Below are 21,724 nucleotides of genomic sequence, written 5' to 3'. Positions count from 1 at the left end.
GCAAAAATGGAAAATAAAATGAACACAACCTAAGTTACATTAGGTTCTCTCTTATCTGCTCCAAAGTGTCAGTTGCTGTCAAAGGTCTCATCCCAGGTCTGTTCTTCCATTCTCTTTCCATTATAAATGAGGGTTTTCTAGCCTAGCACAAGAAGTGGCTTGCTGAAAATTATTCCAAGTATATAAAAGGCTGTTACCTGAATTTCTAAATATATATCAAAAGAATCATCCATTGTATGTATGACTTACTGAATTAATTGTATCTAGTTTATTTTTCAGTGCTGTGGGTGTCATATTAAATAAAGCTAACTTTCTCTAGATTTAAAACTTTCACATTGTGAGCAGAGAGCTTTTACTGAAGTACTCTAAGCTGGTGCTATATTTGGGTGGTTGCACTTTCCAAGTGATTATCCTATCATAAACTACTTTAATAGCATATTTCTCTGTTAGGAAAGCTTTTAGCTCTTTTGCTTGTAGCTACTTAGACACAAATTATGTTCTCACTAACTATTTTTCTATTAGCTTTCAAAAGGAACAAGATACATTGCACCCAATTCCTTTGATGCTGTTCTTCCAAAGTAACCATATCCATTCTACTGTATGCAATATGAGACCTGTAACAACTGTGTTCTACCAATTTAATCTTATTTGCAAACACTTTGGCATCTTCAAGCCACTGTTCCAAGAGATAAAATGAATATTTTTGTAAAAGTAGGGAGATGACTTCCATATCTTTTAGATACTATGCCTCTATTGCTCAGACAAGGAGCATATAATCTTGAGTGCCACCATGCAGCAGGTACAGGGCAAGCAAGCTAGTAGGCCCAGTCAGCATGGGTTTACAAAAGGCAAGTCCTGCTTGACTAACCTGATTTCCTTCTGTGACAAGGTGACCCATCTAATGGGTGAGGGAAAATCTTTGTATGTTGAGTACCTAGACTTTAGCAAAGCCTTTGTTACTGTTTCCCGCAGCATTCTCCTGGAGAAACCAGCTGCTCATGGCTTGGACAGCTATACACTTCACTGGACAAACTGGCTTGATGTCCAGGCTCAAAGAGTTGTAGTGAATGGAGTCAAATCCAGTTGGTGGCCAGTCACAAGCAGTGATCCCCAGGGCTCTGTATTTGGGTCAGTTCTGTTTAATCTCTTTATCACAGATTTGGAGAAGGGGATCAAGTGCAACCTCATTGAGTTTGCAGATGACACTGATTTGGGTGAGAGTATTGATCTACTTCATGGTAAGAAGGCTCTGCAGAGGGATCTGGACCAGCAGGATCGATGGGCTGAGGCCAGTTGAATGAGGTTGAATAAGACCAAGTGCTGGGTCCTGCACTTGGGTCAAAACAAACCCATGTAATGCTACAGTCTTGGGGACAAGGAGCTAGAAAGCTGCCTGGCAGAAAAGGACCTGTGGCTGCTGGTTGATAGCCAGCTGAATATGAGCCAGTAGTGTGCCAAGGTGGCCAAGAAGTGCCAACAGCATCCAGGCTTCTATCAGAAAAAGTGTGGCCAGCAGGACTAGGGAAGCAACTGTTCCCCTGTACTCGATGCTGGTGAAGCCACACCTTCAATACTGTGTTCAGTTTTCAGCCCCTCACTACAAGAAAGAAATTGAGGTGCTGGGAAGAGTTCAGACAAGGGCAACAAAGCTGGTGAAGGTTCCAGAGCACAAGTCTTATGACGAGCAGCTGAGGGTTGCAACTTTGGTTGTTTTGTCCAGAGACTAAGGGGAGACCTTATAATTCTCTACAACTGCCTGAAAGGAGGTTGTAGCAAGTTGGCTGTCCATCTCTTCTCTCAAGTATCAAGTGACAGGATGAGTGGAAATGGCCTCAAGTTACACCAGAGGAGGATTAGACTGGATTTTAAGAAAAATTTCTTCATGGAAATCATTGTCAATCATTGGAACAGGCTGCCTGGGAAAGTGGCTAAGTCACCATCTCTGAAGGTGTGGTTCTTAGAGACATGGTTTAGTGGCAGACTTGGCAACGCTAGGTGATGGTTGGACTTGATGTTAAAGGTCTTTTCTGTCCTAAATGATTCTGTGATTCTATTCTATAAATAATGTGTTTTATACAATTCAAAGTTAGTGAAGAAATAGTGCATTCATAGTGCCTGTTCTCCCCAGATAAGGTAGGTGACAAAGCTGAAAAGAAAGTTCACTTTCTTATTTTTTTACCTCTTTACATCCAATACTTTTTCTGCTAAACTTCAACTCTAGAAGTCTGTTTCCAGCTTTATCATTGCTTTTCATCTGTTTTCTCTGGTGTTTATGCTTCTTCTCTGATTTACACATGATCAAAATAATTTGTGAAATAGCCTGGTCTGATTCCTATCATTTGGCACTTCTATGGGCACTTAGATTTCTGGGGCATGTTACAGGTGCTTCACATGTTTTTACGCTGCTTATTCAAGGTTTTTAAACTATCCTTAAGATTCAATTTTCCCCATTCTAAACCTGAATGGAAGGTGGCTTTCACCCTCTAAATAATAATATTCTTATGGACATGGTTTGGTGCTAGATTTAGGTTATAGTTGGACTGAATCTTTAGGATCTCTTCCAACTCAAATAATTCTGAGATTCTATGACAAAAGGCTTATATATTAGAAATACAAGATGCCAAAAAGAGCAGCAGGACTGAAGTCCAGTCCTTTCTGGCACTTACACTTCTACCGAATATATTTAGCAATATAAGAAGTCAAAGCAGAACAGCGTGAAAAAATTGGTAGTTGGATTAAAACTAGATTCTTAACAAGTAACTTTTCAAAGACAGAATGTACAGAATCATAATTCCTACAGATGTCTATTTCATAGCAAATTACTGAAACCATGAAAATTTTAAAGATGGTATTGAAGTTGCAGTTAATATTTACCATACATAAGGAAATCTATGTTTTGTAATAGTAGATACATCTTTAACCAAGATATTCAAAGAAAGTTTATTTTTTTACCTTCCTAACCATGTGCTTGATTTAAAGTACTAGACACAACTTGCCCTATACAAAGATACATTATATGCTATTAACACAGGTTAAGAATCAGTCCAAAGGTAAAGACTATTTGAGAAAAACATATTCACATCAATCACAAAATTATAAATTCTTCTTAAAAATAAAGTTAAAATAAATATTGGTCTTGCAAAGTCAGTAGAACAATCTTACAATATTAAGTAGGATCGTTGTGCAGTACTGACAGTGTCACACCATTTTCTGTTTTCATGTATTCTGAAATGTAAAGCCAGATCCTCAGGTCATGCCCTTCAAAAATCACTGCAGTAAATGAAAAGTCAGAAACTCAGGGCTTTCTGAATCCCATCCTGTTGATTCTAGCAGCCAAACTAATGCCAGTAGTTGGATTCTAATTCTGCATCTAAAGTTTCATACCTAGTCAAGAACACCTGACCTGGAAAACATATACAGGATTAGAATTCCTCTGCAAAACCATATACCACAAGGTTAATTCAGTATTTCTTATGCCTGTGGATTATACATGGCATGTTGTGTAATCTTTCCGCCTCTTTCAAGAATGTCAGTGATCAGTTCTCTCAGTATAGAAGTATTATCACCATTTGCTAATGCAAGCCTTATACTACTAGTACCTCATTCTCCAAAGAGAGAGATCAAAATTTTAAAACCATTGTTTTTTATAAAATAAGGTCCTGTGAAAAGTACTCTTTCTTGAACATATGGAAAGCATCATGTAGGAGAAAAATATCATACGCAAATGTCCATTTTTTTAATAAAGTAACTTTTTTTTTTTTTCTCTGTTTACAGAATTCAATAAAATCCATAAGTATTGATAAGATGTAATATTTTCCCCAGGTGGTAAAAAGAGAATGAGAAAAAAAGTTAACAATGTAAAGAAATCAACATTGTATTGGAGCTTTTATATGCTACTGCAGTAACTACGATTAATGAATAGAAAACAAACAGTTGACGTATCACCTACCCATGGGAGTTCCAACGCCGTAACCTTTTGAGTCTATCAGGCCTCCAATTTGTGTTAGGTTACAGTTCCGCTGTGTGACAAACTCAATGGTTGTCGACTCCATTAAAAATGCATAATCAGAGGTAAGCACACGCTGGATACCTTCTTCATTACTTTTGACAAGTACTGACTGCCTCCTGCTACTCATGAAGGCCCACATCTTGTCGTAAGTGGAGATTTTTGATTTCTAGAAGAAAAATATTAGGTACAACATGAATAATATGCTTTTAAGAGTGAAAGCAATTTCTTAGTTTCCACATTGCTCTCTTATTGTATGTTACTACACGTCAGGTTTTAGCAAGGCATTCTTCTAAGGATGCCTGCATCTTTCATCTCACCTGTACCTCTCAACTTGTCTGTGTAAAACAGCTGGACAGATTCTCAAGAAAATGCTCAACATTTATTAGTTATCTGTTTTTTATTGTTTATATGTTTTTATGTAGGATGAAGACCTGCAAGTATTTGAAGTCAGTGGAAAACTTTTAAGTACTTCACTGTAGCCAAGTTCATGAACAATGTTGGCGAGTGTTACAGGAGAATATGTGGATTCTGGTGCATTTGAAATTTTCATTCTTATTTGAATAACTCAGCTACTCCCGAACAATTCTGAAAACCTAATGCACAGCACCACAACCTGAAGTAGTCAAAGCACTTAGAGCTGGCAGCATATGGAGAAAATAGTTGTGATGGAGAGGGCAACGAGTTAATTAATGGGACACTGCAAAAATACTTGGAGTATACTAGCTTGTCGTTCAGAAACTGACTACTAAATGTCCTAAAAATGAGTATGTGTTTACTGCTTTGATATTTTCCCAGAATGTAAATAACTGTTGTGGTAAGAAGAGAGAGACAGTAGTTTGGGCAACTATAGAGGAGGTGCTTAATTTCTTTCACCTCAGCTTCTTTAAAAAAACATACTACCTTCTCTTATCTCTGTAAAACACAATGTTTAAGAGATCATAAACACTGGATAAATTGAAGGTATTAGAACACTAAACATTTCATATTACATTTTCTTCATCTGTTTAATAATGTTTCAAACTCAAGATGTGTCAGAAAATTTTCAATAATGTTAAATCTTACCTAGTAAATAAAATGTAGAAATATAGCATGAGAACTTGTATAATCAGACTTATAAAGTCTTTAACATAACTCTGCCATCAGCTCTGGTCAAGATACTAAACAAAGATTGACACTACAAACCTTTCTGAAGTTCAGCTGATTGGCAGCCATAAATTCTGCCCCAGAGGAGAATTAGCAGTGTACGTGGAAAAAAAAAGAGCATTTATCTAGAAAAAAAGATTACTTCATCCCCCTGCTGAGATACAATGCAAGAGTTATTTCTCTCTGCCTGAGGACTTAGCAAATCAAGCATTTGAACTAACTCTAGTGTCAGTGCTAACTGAAGACTTTCAGGACTCTCCATGAACACATTGTTACTGTACTGAACATAGTCTGAGGCTGATTGCAAAAGATTTTAGTAACAATGGAAGAGGAAATATGTTTTGTTCAGAATATTCTGTTAACTCATAGAATAGAGAAGACCAAATGGATATGGTCTATCCTCATCGGATTTGTTCTGAAAATCAAATAATTCTTAAAAGCATTTAATATTGCACTTTAGTATAGCATACTATAAGCAGTGCACATCAGCTCTGTAGGAATCTACATTATTATGTAATACAGAAAGGACTGAAAATGAATATTTTTTACAACTTTTGTAAAATTTTACCAAGAACTTATATTTAATTCTTTTAACATACAATCTTTACCGCAGTACACACATGAAAAAACAATAACAACAACAACAAAAAAGAACCAAATCACACAGTTTATCCACTATAAAATAATACAAGGGATACAAAACCACATTAGCAAAAGGAATAGTTGCTCTCTCTGGAAGTGTTAGAGCATGTGAAAAAATACAATATCCTATAACAGATAGAGTGTTTATATTATGATGGCTGATTTAATCAGCTAGGATGAAGCTGTAGATATTACTGAAAAACAAAGAACTAAGGTCACTAACAAATTCAGAGAAAACTCCTGTGTAGGATACCTCACTTACTGGAATTATTAAAACAAACAAATAAAGAAATAAGTGTTTACACATGACTAGTGAGACTACAGAAGATAACACAAAACCTAGAATATCAGTCCACATGGCTTGCTAGTGTGAAACTAACAAGGGTGATCAAAAGTGCACAGTGATCTCTCAGCTTTCTCGCATAAGCAGAATACTACAATGTCTTTGCACTGCTTTCTTCATTTCAGAATTGAAATGATGCTAGGGAAAACAGCGCATGTACTTGTGACTCTTAAATTTTAACTAGCTTTTAGAAATTCTTACCAAAAAAGAAAAAAAAAAAAAAAAGAGTATAGTAAAGGTTATGGGACTTGTTTTACAACAGAGAATGCTTTATCTGTAAATAAAACCAAAACAAAAATAAAACAAACAAACAATTTTTATTCAGGAAAATGCAACCACAAATGGTTTTCCTCTGTGTTTAGCAAACTACTCAGCAGACACATGACTAACATCAAGAAGCCAGAACAACCAAAAGTGTAAGGAGCCCCTTTGACATTGAACTAAAGAGAATGACTCTCCATAATGTACATATTTCTTTTTGTGGTTATGACTGTGTCATTCATATTAATAGAAGCAGATACTGCAATTTGCATGATGTTTCCATCTTCTTTCACTGCATGCAAATCAAGCTGGTTAATCAACTTACTCCATACAGTTCATTAACTGTATTATTTTATCTGTGTTAGTTCACAATATTGTTCCATCTAACTGGAAGTCGCTGTCTGGAAATCCAGCCTAACTTGAAATCCACCAGAAATGATATTTGTATAACTTGTGGTGACACAAGTTATCATGCTGCTATTCCCTCAGTAGTGCCGAAGACAATGCAGAGTAGTAAGAAAGCTGTTTGTGCTTTACAACATTTGAATTTCACTGGAATAAAAAAAAAGAGAACTAACAAACAGAAAGATAGAAATGAAAAGGTTAAGCAAATCAAGAAACTCATCTACCTCGTACATAAAATAGTGGCTCTCACAGAGACATTCAGAAAATACTGTTGGTGACATACTCAGTACTCATAAATGAAAGATGATTGGAAGACAACTATGCATGTCAGGGATCACAAAAGGAAGCATGGCAAAGTTAGTCTAATACTACATACAGATGTGAGGTTGGAAACAGAAAGAATGTGTTAATTGTGCTAGTAAAGTGTTAATTCTCTATCTTGAAGCACTGTCAAGGAAAGACAAATATCTGAGCAGTGAGATTCTGGACCACAAGGTTGGAAAAATATCAGGGTGCTGAACGAATGCCAGAATAAAAAAGGTCCAAAGGCCACAGAAGCAGACCTCATGATACAACACAAGACTGGAAAAATACACAGCAAAAATGTGCCAGACAATTTCTGACATTTTTCTACAAAGGAAAAGTTACAGATCCATTAATGGAGATTTTTGTTTCAATTATAGCATCCAGCTTCTTTCCTGGCTTCTGAAAGCATTTGGGTATGGCTTTGCCTTCACTCATGCAATATTTAAACTCAAAAGAGGCTGTAGTAACAAAGGAAAGATCAAAGGTGGTTAAGATTAAATTTTGAGGAAAAAAGAAGCCAGAAACCCAGTTCTTATATACTTTATAAAAGCGCTCTCCACCACATAAGAATTAAACCATTACAATCTTTATGTCAAAACCTCCCTGACAGATTTCCAATCCTACTGCACTGTTTTCCATTTATGACACTGCCTATAAGAGCTATGTGACTTGTTTTCCTAAGCATTGCATTCTAAATGGTCATAAGCCACTTTTCTTAAAGTTGCTCATAGATTTTTTTAAGGTCAAAGGAACAATTATTCACATTTTTTCTGACTTGTAACACAGACTATGAAATGTCACTTCTGAATTACTTCATCAAGCTTATCACTTCTGTGTTTACACTGACAAAAATAATGACATATGAAAAATGCATTCAGAAAGACCCATTTATATTAGCCTTGGCAAGATGTTCAACATGGTCCGTCACAGCATTCTTGATGACAAGCTGGCAAGCTATGGACTGGACAGATGGAGCACCTACAGGTAGAAAACTAGCTGAGATGTTGATCTTGAAAGCTGGTAGTTAATAGCTCAAGGCCAGATTGACATCTTGTCCTGTCTGGAATGCCTCAGGGGTCAGTTCTAGACCTCAATATTTATAAAAAGTTTGGAAAATGCATTGAAAGCACCCTCAGAAATTTTGTGGATGACACCAAACAGGAAGAAGAGGTAGATGCACTAGAAGAAAGAGCTACCATGCAGAGACCCCTCAAGAAAACAGAAAACTAGTGTAGCAGGAATTGCATGAGGTTTAACAAAGTTAAAGGCAAAGTCTGTGTCGAAGAAAGTAATCCCAAGAATACACACTGGCTGGGAATTGACTGGCAGGAGTGCATCTTGGCTAAAAAGGACTTATGAATCCAAGAGGACAACGAGCCGAACATAAGTAAGCAGCCTGTCCTTACAGCAAGAAAGCAAACTGCAGGCTGTATCAACAAGACTATAGCCAACAGAACAAGGGATGCGATTAGTCACAATCCTTTGCACTTGTGAAGCCACACTAGAAATGCTCTGTTCAGTTTTGGTTCTTCAAGTTCAAGAGAGAAATTAAAATTGGAGAGTGTCCTCCAAGGTGATAGAGGATTGGAGATCTTAACTTAGAAAGAAAGATTCATGGAAATGGTGTTGTAAAACCTAGACTGAAAAGCTTACATAAAATCTAACTACATTTTTCCACTAGCTAAAGAGGATGTCAGAGAGAAGTTGAGGTGCATGATGACAGGACAAGAGGCAACGGCCCAAGCTGTTGAAGGGAAATTCTGTGTGGATATAAGAAAAAAATTCTTCACCACAATAACAACTAAGCATTGGAACAGGTAGCCCAGAGAATTGGTGGAGTCAGATCACTGGAAATACTAGAAACAGCTCAATAAGGGCCTGAAGATACTAAGCTAAGGCCTTGCTTTCAATTAGGAAAGTACATCTCCAAAAAGAGGAAGGAAACCCAAGTAGATTCATCCCAATTGTTTCATACATGACCTCTTGGAAATCTTGAACACCACTATGGAAATCCAAGCTGAACTGTTCATATAAAACATTTATTTTATAAATTCCTTAATTATTTTCGTAAGTTCGACATGCGCCCTAAATCTACATAGCTGTGAAATAAGCTAGAAAATACCTTTCTGATGTTCTTAATAACAGCAAAAGCACTAACATATCTCAAGATTTTTTTTTTCTAAACATAAGAAGGCTGCATGTCAAATTCAGGAGAAGCAAACATTATACACAATCCTGTTATGACCCATAGCTGTTCTAAGACACTTGCGAAATGTCTCCAGTATTTTAGGCCACAAAGGATTAGTACCATTAATAGAGAGATAAACAAAATTAATTATTTGAATGCATTTCAAATTGCAGTATGACAAGCTTAAAGCTGAGAGAACATACCAATAGCCTAAGGTAAATAATGTTTTAGGAATTCTGTAGTTGTCCTCGAGCATTATAAATACAGAGAAATTCAAATATAAGGCTATATGAAAGAATTTGAACACTTGCAGAAATGAAAATAAATTGTAAATAAACATAAATATCCTTCTCGCTTTCCTGAATTGTCAACAAACGGAAATTTGTAAAGGCTGATTGCTACAGATCGAATATCTATCAATGACCTACAATGTGTTCCATTGTGCATTTTTAGTACTTCCTTGTTTCTGTAACTTATGTCTGTGTACACTGATCTGCCTCTCCCAGTTCTTAACATGAATATGAATTCTTTGGAATAGGTACAGTTTTCTCCAAACTGTTCAATGTTTCCGAAGTGGACAATGATGGGATCCTGATCCATTATTGGGAATTTTGACGTGAACCGCAATATGTGGATAACGTTATATATCAGAATCAGCTACAGCAATCAGAATGGAAGATATAAGATCTTATTATTTTTTTAGTTTTACACAGTATTACTACATGTCTTGTTTCCAGAATTTTTTTTTTTAAATAATCCACTTATATTTGTTTTAATGACTGAAACAATTTGTTGTTTCCAGTCAGTCTTAGCTAATTCTACACTCCAAAAATAAGTGCTAGTTTTTGAGGCAGCAGAAGCAGTATATTTACCAATTTTGACATAGCTGAGCACATTATGTATAAAACACAATTTGGTCTTAATTGCATATCTGCACCTGATGACTCCATAATATAATATGAGGCCATAGACATTCCAAAATCTGCATTCATGTATGTGCAGTCCACAGTTTTGAATAATTGCTATAGGCTAAGGCAAAGCTTTTACGGAGCACAATGCTAATCACTAGCATCTTAAGTATAGTGAAAATGTGATACATTCCTCCACCTATTCTGGACAGCAGAACAGACTTAGATGAGCTTAGGTCACCTCTATTACCCAACAGACAGACTGTGTTAATTCAAGTGAACTTCTGAGTATCATCTGATTTTCTAACCAGGTTAGCAACTAATTAGAAAAAAAATACTTTTGTAGTACTGTATTTTCTTTGTTGTCTTCTGGAACTACGAGACTGGCTTTGTCACAGTCAGTGAAAAAGTCACTCTCCATTTTATCAGACTGGTCTCATTGACTCTGCCTCTCTGACCTCAGGGCATTTATTTTCTTCCTTCCCCCCCCCCCCCCTTTTTTTTTTCCTATATTTTCAGAACTGCTGAGGCCAGAAAAGCCCTAAGTCAACCACTTGGTTTAAATTTTGTTGTGTCAGCATAAAAACAATAAAACCAATGCATACACTGTTCTCCATAATGGCAGTTTTCATGGTCCATAGAGCACAAATGAAAAAAGGTAGGAAAGGTGTTTCTACGAAGAATAGAGCTACAAGGAATGAAAAATGCAGTGCTTACAGAAAGACATCTTTACTCTTGACCCAATTGTGCTGACTTGTTTTAAAAACCAAATACTTTGAACAAATGTTAAATATTTAAAATAATTTATGGTTAAAAAATCCCAAACCCTAATGGTATTGAAATAACTTTTCACTATCAGCTTTGACCTGGAAATAAGTAAGGATTTTATACCTCCAAAATCACTAATGGATTTCAGAAAACTTCCTCGCCATTTATACCAGAATGATTTATAGTCCTCTACTGAATTATAACTAATATCACAATGTTTCTTTTCATAAAGTGCTGCAGAAGATGACAAGTGTGATATTTCTCACACTTCTGTAGGTTTCTTCCTTTATAAGTAGGAATAAGGCATAAAGCAAATTTAATCTGATTTTAAAGCAGATCCTATATTCTGCCTGTTCTGTGAAGATAAATTCACTTCTGCTTATTCTGCCTGTTTCGAGATACAAACTGCAGTACAAAACTCCACACTTCCTTCTCACTGTATCTGGAAGCAATTTCCCTTTCCAAAAGCAGTGAGTGCATATTCTCAACATCAGAACTGAGCATGTAGTTCAAAAACAATACTTTAAATATTTACCTCTAATAAAGTAAGAATTTGTCACAACACCATGATTTCAACAATTGTATTCTCACAGCATCTACACTGGAAAGGACAATGTTTGTGCAATGTTCAAAGAAAAATTAATACTGTGCCCAAAACTCTGTTGTTGTGATTTGAAAGAAACTCATCAGGCAGCATTAGAAATCAAACTCATATCATTAAGAATCATTTGAATGAGGAGAAGGGATATAAAACTGCTATTATTTCCTGTTTATTTGCTCAAAAGAGTTAAGAATAATTGTTGTTTCATTATCTTCACAGATTTCAAAAACTGAATGGAAGTTCCATTATATTTTTTATTTTTTTATTTTTTTTTTTATTTTATTTTGCCACCTGTCAAGCAGCAGCATTAGCATTAGTTACTGCCTGTAATGATAGTCATCAAAATCAGTTTAGTGGCATGGACTGGTGTTTTTTCCCCCAATAAATTCCCCCATCAGTTCTGTTGCCAGACCTAACAAAACTCTGAAAAGTAGCCAATAACTTCTGTGTTCTTGACAAAACACCTCATGTAAAGTATTTGCCAGCTATAAACTAGCATAAGCCACCACTGAGGTATTATACAGTAGGATTTGGATGTATCATTCAGTACTTTTTTATTATAGTAAGTAAATTACCAACAACATTGGACCATATGTGCTAGCTAAGAACAGCTGAGTCTTTCTCTGTACTTGTCTGACCTTGCTCACTAGAAAATTTGAGTTCATTTGGGAAATAGGATTGATGCCATACGTGGTTTATATCTAAGGTATAGAGGAGTGCTAGGATACTGGTCGGAACTGTTTGTTAGCAAATCTGTCAGGTCTTGGAATAATTCTGGCAGTTTTATCTTGAAACACCTGTAATCTCCTAAACAGCATACTTGAGAAGATAAGCAGCATTACACTCAAGAATCTGATTTCCTCCAGCAGTGAAGAGGTTAAAATAATAAAAAGAGAAACAAACAAAGATCTGGATGAAATGCTACAGTAAAAGACACAGGAACTTTTCAGCCAAACTGGTTGCTGAAGAATACATCATGAAGAATTCATCTATGTACATAGATGAATTTATGTGTATTCAACTAGTGATCTGTACAAACAATATGAGCAAAAGCAGAGATAGAAGATGTAGGTTTCAGTATTTTTTTAGCACTGATACACAGAGTCCCTGCCCAACTTTTCAGAAGTTGATGGGGAAAATTGCAGTACTGACAGAATTGTATAACATGTCAAAAGATAGAGTGAGATACAATTAATGTGTTAATTTGTGTACTGCAACCTGGACATCTGTAATAGGTGAGTACAGGCAGTGTAAACACAGCAGGTAATGTAGTTTAACAGAGAATGGGATGTTTTATAGCTTCTGAAGACTAAGGAAGTTCTGCCAATGCTCTGGAACAGTCTGAACAGCAAATGCATAACAAAACAGAGGGCAAAGTATTCTCTTTCCAGCATTATTCGCTGGTGTATTCCAGTTTTGTCCGAGGGAAGTGCTGAAAATTAGTGGGAATAAAGTAACTGGGTATTTCCAAGGAAATAAAAATGAAGGGAAAGTTCATCACCAGTTCATCAGTTTGATCATTCAGTGATTTAGAATTAGTCACGTTAGTATTTTCTGTTAAACAATAGACCAAAACTTAGCCAAAGACTATTCTAAGATTTCTCAGCCTAATTCTGTGCCAACTATGCCAACTACTTATCCTATTGTTGCTTATCACAAAGTTCTTAACAGATGACTGAACTGTGCAGAACCATTCTTGAAAAAAAAAAAAAAAATGAATGAAAAAAGAAAACAGCATTTCATGTAGAATTATTGTGTGTTCTTCTGAAACTACAGAAACTAAAATTCCAATATTTTACATATTTTTGCAGAGGAAAAGTAAAAGAAAAATCAATGAGAAATGAATGCACTATATTTCCACTATCCTCTGTCAACTGCAGAAACTTGTGCAGTTTGAAATCTACCTACAAAAACATGCGGTTTGCAGTTTCACTAGAACCTTGGCTACTATGTCTTCTTTAGGAACAGATTAGATTGAACTCTAAACTGCAAAAGTAAGTTTAATTTGAGCACATTTGACATTGGCTGTAGGAAGATATACCTATTTCTGGGACAATAGTGAACTGGTCTATCAGATCTGTACTAGGAAGTGTTCATCACATGGTATAGCATAAGTATTGCAGCCTTAAAATTCTGGATGTTCCGTTTTTGTTAGTTGTCATGAATTCTTAGAAATATCAAGATGATAAGTATTGTAACCTATTATTTCTTCCCATTTCCAGCATTTTCTGTGCGGACTTATGATGCAAACATGAGTCTAATCGTAGTCTTATTAAACACCATCTTCAATGACAGAATTCAAAGTCAAAATAAGACTAACATCAAGTTATATCAGCTAGAACAAAAAAATAAGGAGGCGGATGATGTGACCTGCCCTCAGTCCTTTTTTTTTTTTTTTTTTCTTTTTTTTTGCTACATGAGCAAATATTGCAGGTACGTGTCCTACTTGAGAGATAATGGGAAACTCCAGTGATATACTAAACACAGTGAACTAAGGGATCATTTAAGTCTCACAGTAGTACACATGTCAAATTTCTACAATTCAAACATCCATTACAAAGCTAGTACACTACTCTGATGTTTATTATTTACACATATACTGTAGAAATTACAGAAGAGCAGGAGAAGGATATAAGTGATGAGTACTTGTATCACTTCCCTCAAAAGATGAAGGCCTATTATATACTTGAGAGAAACAAAAAAGTCTCATTTCTGTCTTACAGAAAACATTGGTATTTCAGCAATTATGAACACACTTTATTGCAATGAAGAGCAGAATAATGTACTGTGAAATCAAGTTTCAAGAAAGTATTGCGTAATAATGTATTAGGAACAAAACAGACAATGTCAGGGAAAAAACAGGAGAAAGCAATGTTTCTTATTGATTTTTCTTGGCAGAAAAATCAAGGCAAGAGTAAAAATCAAACTTCAACCATGGAAAATTTTTATTTTGCAAAAAATATTGTTTTAAAAGAGAATTTCTGAGCAGGCACAAAAATTTTATTTGGTACTCAGCAAGATCACAGCATGTGAGTTGCTGAGATGTCTTAGGATATTTTAAGCTTTCCAACTAAAAAAATTTCTGCTAATTCCCATAGTAGAAGACTTATTATTGATTAAAAATATTAATTTACATTCACTTTTTTATAGTTACACATGGTAAAATCAATTACACTTCATTATCTATGAAATTAGATATACAAGCCAGCACTCTGCTCTTGTGGCCAGGAAGGCCGATAGCATCCTGGAGTGTATTGGAAGGGGTGTGGTTAGTAGGTCGAGAGAGGTTCTCCTCCCCCTCTACTCTGCTCTGGTGAGACCACATCTGGAATATTGTGTTCAGTTCTGGGCCCCTCAGTTCAAGAAGGACAGGGAACTGCTGGAGAGAGTCCAGCATAGAGCCACAAAGGTGATTAAGGAAGTGGAGCATCTCCTTTATGAGGAAAGGCTGAAGGAGCTGGGTCTCTTTAGCTTGGAAAGGAGGAGACTGAGGGGCGACCTCATTAATGTTAATAAATACATGTAAAAGGTGAATGTCATGAGAATTGAGCTGGGCTCTTTTTGGTGACAACCAAGAGTAAGACAAGGGGCAATGGTTATAAACTGGAACACAGGAGGTTCCATTTAAATTTGAGAATAAACTTCTTCACAGCAAGGGTGACAGAGCACTGGAACAGGCTGCCCAGGGGGGTTGTGGAGTCTGCTTCTCTGGAGACATTCAAAACCTGCCTGGATGCCTTCCTGTGTAACCTTATCTAGGTGTTCCTACTCCAGTAGGGGGATTGGACTAAATGAACTTTCGAGGTCCCTTCCAATCCCTAACATTCTGTGATTCTGTGAAATTTGCAGGCTGCACAGAATTTTATACCAACACCGTAGTGCTTCAAATATGACTTGAAATAATTAATCTATGACATGTGATGCCTGAATTCTTAAATATAGTTAAGAGGAGGAACAGATATTTGACATTATATACTGACATGCTGTACTGGAAATCTGTACGTCATCAGAGAAATTTTGTATGAGCTGATATGTGATATCATAACTCCTAGAAAATTTATTATGTTAATGATTACATGGCATTGAAAGAACTGCTGAGGATTCTAGACATTTCCTCCGTTAAACTGCTGGCTATAGCTGTGCACCATACTGCACCTTCTGCATTTCCCTTGTCAAGCTGTCAGTAAGTTGACAAAGCAACAAAAAGCAGTTCTGTTCTTCATCCAGTAAAAACCTAATGGGAAATGCAATTTCCACTGAAACAGTTTTCATGTAGTTTGATAAAAATAAACAGTTGCACTGCTTGTGATTGGTTTTTGGCAAATGTTACTGTGCCACTCTCAATGTGTTACTGTGTTTGCATTGTTTCAGGTGACCCTTCAGTACTCATAGATAGGACTGCAGGATCATGTCTAAGTTTGAAAGCCATTGTGTTGGGAAATGTGTTGTAAAAACACTGCAAACCTGTTTATTCCAAGAAGAAAAGTAACCAAAGTAGTGACAGTATGAGCAGCTTCCAACACGACAAAGTGGATGAAATTTTTTGGGGAAGTAAGAGGATAATTTCACATCTATTTTGAATATTGGCCATCTGCTGAAGTTGCTTAAAATGGTGCCACTTAACATAATAAGTTTTTCTATTGAGGACCTGAGTCAGTAGTTGAACTAATAGACCTCTAGTTCACTTTACGATTGTCAGCTACAGATAGGTGATAAACATTATATGTCAGCAATAAAATTAATAAAGAAAAATAACCTGCTTTAAGGTGTATACATCCATAAATACCTTTTAACTTTAGTCATAAGACCATAACCAATGATTATTGTTTCTTCTTAGCAATACTTAACTTCAGCAGTGTGCATCAACACTGCACATTCAATGTTATCTCTCAAATGAGGACAAGTAATATAATCTTATTGATTTGCATTTATATTATTATAATTTAATTATGGCTTATTTTTATCTGAAAAGTTACACTGAACCTTCGAGGATGGTTCCAGTTTACTGAAGATCACTGGGAAGAGTATATTCATGCTTATAATGACAAACGTGATGGCATTCATCAAGTAGTACACTCTGTCCATTCATATCATGTAAGTATTTACCATAATTCTAGGATTCTTTTTTTTTTTTTTCTGGTGAGCATGTTCTAAAGCTAGCTTAATCCTACAAGAATAATAATCAGATATTATGATATTATGGCAGCCCTCAGAAATTATTAAGTCTAAAGAAACAGCAAACAAAAAAAATATATATGTACAAGCTACAGTCCCACAATCATAACATTTTCTTTGAATTATAATTGTCAGCAATATTCTGCCTAGTGCAGCCCAGCTGGTCAGCCTTCCAACCTCTACTAGTACATGGGGTTATGCCTTCCAGGTACAGGTTTTTGGTATTTTCTTTCGTTGATCTGCATGGGGTTCCTGCCTGGCCATTTCACCAGCCTTTTGAGGTTTCTCTGAATGGCAGCATAACCATCTGGTCTATCAACTATTCCCTGTTCTGTATCATCTGTAAACTAGCTGAGGGTCCACTCTGTTCTACCATCCAGGTCACAAATTAATCTGTATGGGACCCAATATTGACCCTGGGTGCATACTGTGTGTGACTGATCTCCAGTTGGACTTCAGGCTGTTTATAGCAACCCTTTGAACCTGGCAATTTAACCGCTTTTCAGTCCACCTCACTCTCCATTTATCTGGTCCATTCTAGACTAGAAAGACACACTTCACCAAGGATATAGAAGAAAAATTTATTTTTCTTTCCTTGTGTTGATCTCTCCTCTAAGGTCTAGTAAAGGCATTTAAAATAGCCCATAGGAAAATTCTCTGTATAATACTCACCTTAATGCTTTAAAGACAAAGTCGATTTCTGCTAAACTCGAAAGACATCTGGTTTATATAGCCACTTTGCCTACATTGTCAAGTACAAAAAGTAAACACTTAACCTCCATTTATCTCTATCACTGCACTGTTTTGCTTGCTAGGTATAATGACTTGGTTTGAGAATCTATTCCTTCTTCTTTTAATTCCATGTTCTCTACTGTTTACAGATGTTAGATTGCTAATATTTTGAGAAAACAAAACAGTATCCCTGCTGCCTCCAACATATGAGTAGAAGTCAGTCATTGAAAAACTTTTTTTTTAGAAAAAGTAGAAAAGTTACTTAAATCAGTCTTGGGAATCTCAGTTTCTTTGTTTAAAACTAAGTTTTCATAATTCTGTTTGATATTTCTCTAGAATTTTCCTTAGCTCTCTTCCTATGATCAGGAAAAAAAAAAAAAAAAAGGTTTATCTCAACACTCCAGTCTTGAGTGTTTGCCTTAGTGAAAATTCATTAAAGCTTACAACTCTGCCTTAGCAATCTGGATCTGATTTTGTGACCTTTATGTCTCACTTTAAAAGCTTCAACCTGTTTTAAATCACTGGCTCAGTTGTTGTTTTGGGGTTTTATTTTTTTTTTCCATTTCCCTGCACCAAAATATTCCCTATTCAACCTTAACTGTTTTGACCTTCACTCACGTATAGTATGATTAATGCCTCAAGTAGAGATACATTGAGTGTGTGTTTTGACCAGTATATTTTTCCACCTTTTTTTAATTATTATTTTCTTTGAGTCTTTTTTGATATATATGAGTTTACTTCAGACTGGAAGCTGACTAGAGGCTTATGGCAATTTTATTTTCTCCCCCTCTAAACAGGCTTTATCTAAGCAACAACAAATACCATAGCCGCATTGCAGTACCTTTTCTCCTGGATTACAGGGCAACCCATTTGCTTGAAGTATCAAATGATGGAGAAGGGACTAATATGAGCACATGCATAAATTTGCTTGTCTTTGGGATCAACCTTTTGACCTCCTTGAAGTCAATGATTAAGTTATTTCTCACTGTATACACATCTGTCCTAGACCAATTTACAGGTTGTAAGTTAGTCTGCTTTGTTTTTATCATCCATTAATACGAATACGCAATGCTGAGAAAGACATAAGAAAGCTAACAAATCACACTAATCAATAGATATAAAATACACCAGCTTGCTTAAATGATCTTATTTTAAGAAAATTGTTCTTTAAATAGCCTGGCAAAAAGTAATTAATTTTTATTTAGTTCTCTCGATTCTAATAATCACTCAGAAATTGATACTAAAGCTATTGTTCTTTTAAAGCTTGTGTCTAAATAAATTAATTTAGACTTCTTTTTGAAGTCTCAGGACCTTCATTTTCTGAGACAAAGTTAAAATTTCAGACATTTGCAGGGAAACATTTCCCTTTAAAATTACCTTTGAAAACAAATGGAACACCTACATGTTATGTATTTCAAACATTGTGTATATATATTACATCCATTATATAAAACTGGTATAGATATTCACCTTTCAAAAAGGAAATTTCTATAGGTATTCTACATCTGTGAGGACTTGTATGTGGGGGACAGTATTATTTTCCAGCTGTGGTATATCAAAAACTTACATGCCTGCATGTCTGTCAGAGATCCTTAACAGAAATCCAGCCTGAGCTAGCTAGTTTGGAACAGAGAGCAAACAATGATCACAAATAATCATCAGTGAGAAATAAGTCATACATTTTTTGTGAGCCCTAAACATAAGTATTATGGACCCTCTGATATGATACCCTCACAGACAGAGCTTGTGCTAGCCTTTCTGGATTATCCTTAGGGTGCTTACTTGAATAGCTTTGACTATATTTCTGTTTTCTGCTGAATGTTTCAATAATTCATTAAAATACTTCTACAATAAAGAAAATAATTGTTAGTAACAAATCATGTTTATATAACCAGCAGTCCATGCCTTCAGTTCTTGACTCTGGGGTGAAAATTGCCTAAAACACTATAGTGGATTGATAAAACAGCTCTAATTCACTCACAGAATCATAGAACATCTTCTAAGAACATCTAGTTTCACCTCCCTGCCAGGGAAGGGACATCATTCACTAGATCAGTTTGCTCAAAGCCTCATCTAACCTGGCCTTCGACACTTCCAATAATGGAGCATCCACAGCTCCTCTGGGAAACCTGTTCCGCTATCTCACCACCATCATAATAAAAAATTTCTTCCTTGTGTTCAATCTAAAAAGGCTCTGGTAAAAAGTATCTCTCTGTTTTTCTTATAAGCCCTATTTACCTATTGAAAGGCCTCACTAAGGTCTCCTCAGAGCCTTCTCTTCTCCAGGCTAAACTACCCCAGCTCTCTCAGCCTTTCTTCAAAGGAGGGGCGTTCCAGCTATCTGACCATTTTTGTGGCCGTTCTCTGAACCCACTCTAAAAGATCCATGTCTTTCACGTACTATGTCTGAAAAAATGTCACTAGAAACAAGACACAGATTCACTCACTCAGAAACTGAAAGAAGTTGAAAGAAGTCTTAGAAGTCCTAGAAAACAATTAAGTTTATGGAAACACAGAATCACAGACTGCTGGGGATTGGAAGGGACCTTAAAAGATCATCTAGTCAAATGCCCCCACTGGAGCAGGAACACCTAGATGAGGTTACACAGGAAGGCGTCCAGGCGGGTTTTGAATTTCGCCAGAGAAGGAGACTCCACAGCCCCCCTGGGCAGCCTGTTCCAGTGTTCTGTCATCCTCACTGTGAAGAATTTTCTTCTCATATTTAAGTGGAACTTTTTGTGTTCCAGTTTGTATGCATTTTCCCTTGTCCTATCATTCGTTGTCACTGACAAGAGCCTGGCTCCATCCTCATGACACTCACCCTTTACATATTTATACACATTAATGAGGTCACCCCTCAGTCTCCTCCAAGCTAAAGAGACCCAGCTCCCTCAGCCTTTCCTCATAAGGGAGATGCTCCACTCCCTTAATCACCTTTGTGGCTCTGCACTGAACTCTCCCCTGTCCTTCTTGAACTGAGGGGCCCAGAACGGGACACAATATTCCAGATGTGGTCTCACCAGGGCAGAGTAGAAGGGAAGGAGAACCTCTCTCTACCTGCTAACCACCCCCCTTCTAAAACACCCCAGGATGCCATTGGCCTTCCTGTCCACAAGGGCACAGTGCTGGCTCACGGTCATCCTGCTGTCCACCAGGACCCCCAGGTCCCTTTCCCCTATACTGCTCTCTAATAGGCCGATTCCCCAACTTATATTGGAACCTGGGGTTGTTCCTGCCCGGATGCAAGACTCTACACTTTCCCTTGTTATATTTCATGAAAATTTTCCCCGCCCAAATCTCAAGCCTGTCTAGGTCTCGCTGGATGGCAGCACAAGTTTGTGAACATCCTTTATTTACTCATACCATTTTCTAACCAATATAAAAAAGTATGTGATCTTGACAACCTTAGAAGAGACTATGCTGAAGTATCTGTCTGCTCAGGTATGTCTTGATTTGGAAGAAGCCAGTTTTTCTTAAAGAAAGAACTACCACATTTTCTCTGAAGCATCCTTGATGTTCATGACCCCAAAAGAGGAACATTTTCTAAATGACCAAGTTGAAACCTTGAGCCTGGTTAGGACTCAAAAGAATCTTCATTTTTTTTTTTTTTATCTTCCTGAAATGTTTTTGATTTCTCAAATATTCTTCAAGAAAAACCACCCTGGTCAACTTTTCTGTTCCAAAACATCTGAAACAAAAAACATATTAGCCTTCTAAAGATGTCCTTTTTTATATATATATATTTTGTTTGGTTTTGAAGGTAGAATGTAGCTCAAGAATTTGTTTTAATAAATTATATAAACTAAAGGGGAAAAAAAAAAAAAAAGGATGTTATGAAGCTGTGTCTCTGCAATTTTCAAGTTAAACTGAATGGAGCATTTTGTTTGCTTTGCATTTTCTCCCAAATAGCCTATCCACAACAATTAAGATTTTGTGTCTGTCAGAAATCCAGGGTGAGAGAAGTGTTTCGGTATCTAAAATATTTCTTCAGGGCAAGAAAATCAGAGTAAAATTACAATCAATATAATGTTGTCATACAGCTCCTAAAATCCTTTCTAATGGCCCAGGACAAAGCCTTTTTCTTTTCTTCAAAACACTACTTGCTTTTCAGAAAATCAATTGTTAGTAAATGAAAATCTTCATTTTCCCTTTCTTTATTCCTTCCTACCAACACCACCACTTTAAAGTCACTACTGACATTCATGTAAAGGGGTCACTGATGTTTAGAAACACTGTTTCTACT

At 36.3% G+C, this 21,724-nt stretch overlaps 1 protein-coding gene across 4 annotated transcripts in view; it reads right to left on the bottom strand.

The window, feature by feature from the left end:
• GRIK2 (glutamate ionotropic receptor kainate type subunit 2) overlaps positions 1–21,724 on the bottom strand; it is a 382,225-nt gene that overhangs the window by 29,404 nt on the left and 331,097 nt on the right. For all 4 annotated transcript variants that reach the window (XM_065055279.1, XM_065055280.1, XM_065055278.1 and 1 more), the window contains 1 exon segment: positions 3,950–4,175. In XM_065055279.1, coding sequence (XP_064911351.1) covers positions 3,950–4,175 — 226 coding nt within the window.

This window comes from Columba livia, chromosome 3, assembly GCF_036013475.1.
Source record: "Columba livia isolate bColLiv1 breed racing homer chromosome 3, bColLiv1.pat.W.v2, whole genome shotgun sequence".
Classification (NCBI taxonomy): Eukaryota; Metazoa; Chordata; class Aves; order Columbiformes; family Columbidae; genus Columba; species Columba livia.
This window is presented reverse-complemented; position numbering and strand designations above follow the sequence as displayed.